The sequence below is a fragment of the Colias eurytheme genome, chromosome 9 (assembly GCF_061535395.1).
Source record: "Colias eurytheme isolate Ceu_HAF_F1 chromosome 9, ilColEury1 Martin Lab GWU primary, whole genome shotgun sequence".
In the NCBI taxonomy this organism is placed as follows: Eukaryota; Metazoa; Arthropoda; class Insecta; order Lepidoptera; family Pieridae; genus Colias; species Colias eurytheme.
Genome location: NC_142988.1, coordinates 6990052 through 6998728, shown reverse-complemented (window position 1 = coordinate 6998728; position 8677 = coordinate 6990052). Strand labels below are relative to the sequence as shown.

General features: G+C 35.1%; 1 protein-coding gene across 1 annotated transcript; it reads left to right on the top strand.

Moving 5' to 3' along the window:
- The first annotated feature begins 1158 nt into the window (after positions 1 to 1158).
- LOC149905892 (mpv17-like protein) lies at positions 1159 to 3686 on the top strand. Its single transcript, XM_090105520.1, has 4 exons — positions 1159 to 1670; positions 1744 to 1883; positions 2099 to 2230; positions 3156 to 3686. Exons 1-4 carry the CDS (start codon positions 1550 to 1552, stop codon positions 3333 to 3335), a joined length of 573 nt encoding a protein of 190 aa, XP_089961646.1. The 5' UTR covers positions 1159 to 1549; the 3' UTR covers positions 3336 to 3686.
- The last annotated feature ends 4991 nt before the right edge of the window (positions 3687 to 8677 follow it).

The following is an 8677-nucleotide window of genomic DNA, read 5'->3' as shown; positions in this document are numbered from 1 at the left end:
AAAATTTGTGCTGTTGTCTTGTGCTTCTATTTCAGTAGGTACCATATATGTATGTACTTTGAGTTTTTGATTTTACAATATATCATTATATAAAAGTAGTAAACAACGCTTTTATACCATTAACTTTCACGCCAATTGAACTAACTCAAGTGGAGAAAGACTTCTCCTCATATAAAATACCATACCGAATAAAATGTACACAATTTTATAAAGTATGGACACCCTAGTCTAATATTTATTACAATCATGAAACATTTAATAATAAGCAAATAACGATGTTAAATGGAAAAAACCTAATCAAAATTAACATTATAATCACAACTTCGATCTATTAATCCAGATTTAACAACAATTAAAGTAGAAATATTACTAAACTACAATTTTACATGAAGCGTAGTTTATGCATGGTTTTTTGTACTTACGAATGAAATATAATATCACATCATGGATGCCATTCACTTTTGCAACCGCGCACAATATATTATTTACAACCATTTCTAATTATTTTGGCTCAGAATAATTCCAAAATACAAGAACAAACTCACGAAATGAACATAAACATCCGCCATTTTGCAGTAAACATTATTTGACACCTAGAATTGGGGCTGCCGCGCAACGATTTTCATAACATAATTCAAAATATGGGAAAAAAATTATGAGCGTGTTCGATAAGCAGTCCATTTTAAAAGTTGTAAACCTTTGTTATTTCAATGGAAAAGCAAACCTGCATGAATCTCGTTTAAATTTCATTTTTTTAGCGGATTTTATTAATGATTTTTGTCATATAGACTATTATTACTGACAGTCGATTTTTTAATGCACGTCAATAGGGGAAAAATTTACAATCACGCTGGCTACCCTATGGGGTAAACAGGGGTTACTTGCGGTCATTCTATCAGTTTTTTATTTATTCTTAGGAGTTTGGGTTCCAGTATGACTATAGTTCCATGATAGCTACAGTTTTGAAATGGTTTTGAATCACTTGTACGTTGAAAATTGAAATCTGTGGATTCTGTCAAGATGACGTTATCAATTTGTCAAATGTCAATCACAGATGTCAATATTGTCAAATGAAAATTGATAAGTGATAACACAGTATTATGTCAAAGTCCGTATTCTAAGTTCTAACCATCCTATATAAGTTACTCTATGGTTCTAACCATGAGTAGACCGTCTTATTTAAATTTGCATTTTGTGATTTAATTCTTAGACTTTTACATATAAAGTCTGTTTTCCTACTAACACATCGAAAGATTCTTCTCAATTATATTATATTTATTACTTTCTCTTCAAAACAATACATAGGTATTGTATGTCCACTGATTTCCATTTACGTATCTGGTAGGTACGTGACAATAACGTATAAACTATATGTATATAGGTACGTTCTCTCCACTCTCCACTGAATAATTATCCAAGACGTCGATATAGGAATTAGAATTTATGAAAATAACTCGTGAATTTGGCAGAACTTCAAGAGAATAATGAAATGCGCCATTCTTATCCTTGACAAAAATAGATTTATAACCAGTAGTAGTCAATTGACAAAATGAGTTACAGTAAATTTTCAAGTATCCTTAGACATCCTTTGACCAGAGGGATGGCTTCATATGGAGTTATTTGGCCAATATCAAGTTTCATACAGCAAACGTTCGAAGGCAAAAGTTTCAGTAAGTTAGTAGAAATAATTTTAAAGAACACACTTCATTTGTGTTAATTTAAATTAAATGGTTTCTTTTTTAGATGATAATTCATATGATTGGTGGCGATGTGCACGATTTGGACTCTATGGATCTTGTTATGTAGCTCCAACACTTTATAGTTGGCTGACAATAGCAAGTATTATGTGGCCAGCAAATACATTAAAAGCTGCATTGATTAAGGTGGGTACAACTTCTTTAAACCTTATTGTTGTCACATTATTTATTGCAGGCAAAATTTTGCCCTTTTATTTTATATTGTTGGGAACCAGAGCTATAACAGAATTGTTCAATCCAGATTTACTTAAATTGATAGCATTATTGAAGTTCCATACATGCAAAAAACAGTAATCTAAAGTAAATTTTATACTACTCTTAATAAATCGTTCACTTTTCAGACATTATGTGAAACTGTAACTTACACACCATTTGCAATGTGTAGTTTCTATTTTGGAATGAGCTTATTGGAATCTAAAACATTTGATGAAGCAGTGGATGAGGTTAGAGCAAAGTTTTGGCCAACATACAAGGTAATTTGATAAAAAACATCTTTCTATGTACATGGTACTACCTACATAATATTATAATAGTTCATTCATGTTAGTATAATAAGATATATCCCTGATAAAGGTACATTATTATTATTGAATTTCTAAAGCTATGACACTGATTTTTTAATGAGTGCTGAAGTTAATTTTTGTTTCACTGCAATTTAAAATGTTACGTGCTGGCCACGGACAATTCGCTATACTTAGCGAAAATTCGCGCGGCGCGACTGGCGGCGCGTCTTGCGAATGAATCAAATGTATGGAAATGTACTGGGCATGCCACGCGCAGCGGCGACCAGCGAGACGACCGGCGAATTTCCCCGAGCGAATCGCGCGGCACGACTAGCGATCGAAACAAATGTATGAGTTATTACGGCGCAGGCCACGGAGTCGAGCGGCAGACGCGGCGACTACTCCCGGAGCGAACTTAATTTAAAATAGTTTTTTCGCGAAAATGGAGACGGAAGCTTTTATTGCAGAAATTCTAGCTAGACCAGCTATTTGGAAGTCTAGCCACCCGCAACATAATTTTTCATCATGCCTATATTTTTCATATTTTTGGTGGAATTCTCCGTCTGTTACACGATTTCTATTTAATTCGTGTACTCCACAATATCTTCCAAACATTAAATCTTGAGCAAAAAAGCTGCTACTCTCCAAACAACGTCGAGCTAACTTTGATAAAGCCATCTCGTCTCCTCGTCTACACTGGTCGCGGCGGCGAACGCAACTGCCCGTGGCGTGCTTACCGCGCCGCGCGAATTGCCGCGCCGCCGCCCGTCGCGCCGTCGGTCGCGCCGCCGGTGTCCGTGGCCAAGGTGTTAAGGATTTTCACTAAAGTACATTTTTTTGGGTATGTAAAATATTTGGTTGGCATCATAATATAACTCATATTTTGTTGTTTCAGGTTGGTGCTTCTGTGTGGCCTGCAGTAGCTGTAATGAATTTTTGGCTTATTCCTCCTGCTAATAGAGTACCATTTATAAGTGTATGCAGCCTTATATGGACATGTTTCTTAGCCTATATGAAACATTTAGATAAAGAGGAAGTTCCTCAAACATTTGTTCAACGATCTGTTAAACTATAAGAATTTTTATATATTTTTAGTCAAATATTTAGGCAAATTTATAATGACATATAATGTCAAACATATTTTATTAGGTATATCTTGGGTATATCATTGTTATTCTGTATTAATATATTATGTATATGATACATACCACTACTTTATAGTGTGATATTAAGTTATTTATTAGAGTATTATTTTTGTATCACAATTAAAAGCTTTTATATTGTAAAATGTAAAGCACAAAAATCACAGTATTTTATATCAAAATAATTTATGATAATCTACCTCTTATATATAAATGTTATATGATGTGTGATAATCAGCTATATTATAATGTTAAAAAAAACATACCTATCCAAAAAAAATGTTACAATAATGTTACAATACCTAAAATAAATATTTACCATTTGTTTTACAAAAATAATTCATACCTATATTCATACCTGCCTATTTCATAATTTCCTCAATTTAGGGCGTATTCAGAAAGAAAGCTTGAAACTTATAAGCGCTTATCGGCGCTTGTCATGTTCATATATTTTCCTGTCAGTGCTGTCAACCCGCGCAGGAAAATATATGAACATGACAAGCGCCGATAAGCGCTTATAAGTTTCAAGCTTTCTCTCTGAATACTCCCTTAGATATCATAAGTTTTTTATTATATGACATTGTATGTTGAAATGCTGTGTTAACATGTAGTCTCGTTGTTGGAAGAATGTATTAGTTACATTAAACACACAAAGAAATATAAATGAAATGCTTTAAATAATTAGTAGATGCGTTTATAAATTTTTTCTTTATCAGTATTCATTGATTTGAATAAACCATTCCACAAATGACTTGATTTTCATTTTCTTCAACTTTTACTTGTATCCTTTATATTGGTAAAAACAGCGTAATAATTAAATAACCAAAATCGATCCATAGTGTAACCACATCTATCTTAATATATATAAATCTCGTGTCACAATGTTTGTCCTCAATGGACTCCTAAACCACATAACCGATGCGTATTTCCAAACTATACATAGCCAGAACGCAACCATAGGAAACTGCTCGTGTATACTTTGTAATGCTGTTTTTAAGTTTGTTATTACAATATATACACGAATTTTGCGTACTGATCGTGTATACTTTGTAACGCGGATGCTTGCTTCTTCGTTCCAAACTATACACGATCAGTACGCAAAATATGTATAACTAAATATAGCTACTACACCACTTACGCTTGAGCGAAATAATAAATAAATACGCAATCAAAGACTTGTACAGCTATATCTATCTACTTTTATTCTTGATTGATTCAGTAAAATATGGAATAAAAATATTATTAGGTAAGCTTAGAAAAATAAATAGGTAACAGATATAAGGGTTACCTATGGGTTAGGTTTGGTTCGTGTTTTTTTTAACTACACAAAAATAGGAGCCCCGCGAAGCGAGCTCCGTCGCCTCGCAACCGTCTTCTTCTGGACTTATTAGATTCTTATAGCGGCAGTACACATGGGGCCAAGGCGTTGGGCCAACGTGTTGGGAAAAAATGAAGGATATCAAGATTCCTGTTCACACATTGGCGTACTGATCATTCTGCATTGGCGCTTCAAGGATGGACGTAGTCCGTAGAAGTTCTTGCAGCCGCGGCAATTTATTTATACAGTGCGTTTAATTATTACGTACATGTGCATCAATAACAATGAATGTACTCTGCCGTCTGCGATGATATTATTTTCCAATCTCTATTGTCCTTTTTTATTTCTGTATAAATAAAACATTATTATGTTTAGATTTTTTCAAATGTTTAAAATGTGTACATTTTACACTTAATTTAATTTTAATTACCTATAAAACGAAACTTTAAAGATTATATAATATTATTATATTAAATGATAATATGTATTATTTATGTAATAAAGCACAATTTGATCAAAACCATGCTCATTGTATATTGTTATTTAATTTTTAAGAACAAGTAACTTTTTAATACTATTTTACTCATTTTATAAATATATATATTTTTTTTATCGCATTGTATGAAAGTGAGATAAGAAAAACATCTAGAATAATATAATAAATAGAAAATAAAACATCTGATTTATTGAGATTGGTTTTTATTTTTGTGTAGTTCATGCCGTGGATTCCAAATTATTCCTTCATGTCGATACAATTCTACGAATTGTAAAACCTCATTGCTTGTCCACATCGGCGCCTCGGGCCTCCATCGATATTGGAACATGGTTAAACGTAAATTTCATTGACGCGCAACGATACTGTCTCCGCTGACGCGTAACAACAAACTGAACAAGACACCAACGTGTGAACGCTGTTTGCGGAGCGCGCCAAGATCCTTTGATGTGTGCACAAAAAACCGACAACATTCGGTTGGCCTGCCAATATTGGCGCCAACTGGGCTAATGAAGCCAACATACCGCCAAGTAGCTCTCTACACGTTGGCCCAACCCGTTGGCCCAACACGTTGGGCCCATGTGTACTGCCACCATTACATTTTAGCACTATTGTCAATTATAATTGTAAGTCGTGCAGTATAGTCGGGAACGAAGACACAAGCATCCTCGATACAAAAAATATACGATCAGTTCGCAACATTATATCCACTCAAGTGCGGGAGCCATTTTGCAAAAATCGGGTCTTGTGCGGAACCGGCTCCCGGTGCCGCCGCAGTTGGGGTTTTTGGCGGTCCAATATTTTTTTAAAGTCGATTATCTCAGATTCCTTTATCTAGCACATTTGCAAGTATATATGTATATTCATAGATAATAAAATAGTCTATGCCTTGTCAAAACATGGTAACATTTAAATAAATAAAAACAACTTGTAAGTCAAAGCAAATGTACCCTTGTAATTTTTGTTACATTTTGTCTGCTAATAAAAAATTAAAACAGCTGTTCAGTGAGATTTTAATATTTATTGATCCTTTGTTACACTCTTCTTACGAGAAAATAAAAACATCATACCCTCCCATACATTTTTTTTACACATTCCTTGTTTATTTTTTTGTACAAAAAACTACCTACTCAATGTGTCATGAAAAGTGGGCCACTTAAATCATGTGGTTATGTTGTTATCTTGATTTATAGCTAGCCTGTTCTTTCCTTAACATGTCATATAAGTTAGAAAGAGGAAGGTTATTAGACCGTTTTATAAAGCGAACGCAAAACCCACGACTGTTGATCGACCGGGAGCCGGTCGCAACGCACAAGCCCCTGAATGTGGATCGACCGGCTCCCGGTCGTTCAGCACTTGAGTGGATAAGCGCAACACACATGCATTTTAATAATAGATTTCAAAACAGCAATACAATAATATAAACGCGAGCAATGGAAAGACGCCGCGCTCACTCCGAAACATACACGATTAGTCCGCATGCGTACTGGCGCTGTATATTTTGGAGCGCTATTCTTACTGACTTCACTACAAAGTATACGCGAGTATTTGCGTACTGCTGATGTATAGATTGGAAGAACTTTGTAAAAAAGTTATTTCCAAACTATACGTGATTAGTTTCACACCGTTGCGTAGCGTCTTTCCAAACTATACAAGGCCAGTACGCAACGGTGTGAAACTAATCACGTATAGTTTGGAAATAACTTTTTTACAAAGTTCTTCCAATCTATACAACAGCAGTACGCAAATACTTGCAAATACTCGCGTATACTTTGTAGTGAAGTAAGTAAGAATAGCGCTCCAAAACATACAGCGCCAGTACGCATGCGGACTAATCGTGTATGTTTCGGAGTAAGCGCGGCGTCTTTCCATTGTTCGCGTTTATATTGCTGTTTTGAAATCTATTATTAAAATGCATGTGTATTGTGTATATAATGTTGCGTACTGATCGTATATTTTTTGTATCGAGGATGCTTGTGTCTTCGTTCTCGACTATACTGCACGACTTACAATTGACAATAGTGCTAAAATGTAAGAATCTAATAAGTCCAGAAGAAGACGGTTGGTACTTGCGAGGCGACGGAGCCCCGCTTCGCGGGGCTCCTATTTTTGTGTAGTTAAACAAAACACGAACCTAACCTAACCCATAGGTAACCCTTATATCTGTTACCTATTTATTTTTCTAAGCTTACCTAATAATATTTTTATTCCATATTTTACTGAATCAATCAAGAAGAATAAAAGTAGATAGATATAGCTGTACAAGTCTTTGATTGCCTATATATTTATTATTTCGCTCAAGCGTAAGAGGTGTTAGCTATATTTAGTTATACATATTTTGCGTACTGATCGTGTATAGTTTGGAAAGAAGAAGCAAGCATCCGCTTTACAAAGTATACACGATCAGTACGCAAAATTCGTGTATATATTGTAATAACAAACTTAAAAACAGCATTACAAAGTATACACGAGCAGTTTCCTATGGTTGCGTTCTGGCTATGTATAGTTTGGAAATACGCCGTTGCGTACTGGCCTTGTATAGTTTGGAAAGACGCTTAACCGATTATAATAAAATTCGCACACCATGTGCAGTTCGATCCAACTTGAGAGATAGGATAGTTTAAACATGTAGGTACCACGGGCGAAGCCGGGGCGAGCCGCTAGTACATAAATGATAAATATAAATCTTGTGTCACAATGTTTGTCCTCAATGGACTCCTAAACCGATTATAATAAAATTCGCACACCATGTGCAGTTCGATGCAACTTGAGAGATAGGATAGTTTAAACATGTAGGTACCACGGGCGAAGCCGGGGCAGACCGCTAGTACTAATATTATAAAGCTGAAGAGTTTGTTTGAACGCGCTAATCTCAGGAACTACTTGTCCGATTTGAAAAATTCTTTCGGTGTTTGATAGCCTATTTATCGAGGAAGGCTATAGGCTAAAATATATATATATATATATATATAAAATATATCATCACGCTAAGACCAACAGGATCTGAGCAATGCGGGTGAAACCGCGGGGCGCAGCTAGTCTTCTTCTTATATATAAAAATGAATCGCAAAATGTGTTGGTAAGCGCATAACTCGAGAACGGCTGAACCGATTTCGATAATTCTTTTTTTATTATATTCCTTGAAGTACGAGGATGGTTTTTATGTAGAGAAAACGTAAATATGTACCACGGGCGAAGCCGGGGCGGACCGCTAGTATAGTATAAAATTATATTGTAACTACACCATTATTCGGATTTTTAGATCCGTTAGGAATAGTATAACACCGTATTACGCAAACAGGTTGTTTTACAAATAAAGAAACTGGCCAAGTGCGAGTGGCTGTAGATAAGTATTAGGTGTTCCCGCGACCTCGACTTTTGTAAGGTTATAAACGCAGCCTAAATTATCCTAATTTTATCAGCTATCAGGCAGCCCCGCCCATCAATAGAAGTCCCGTCAAAAG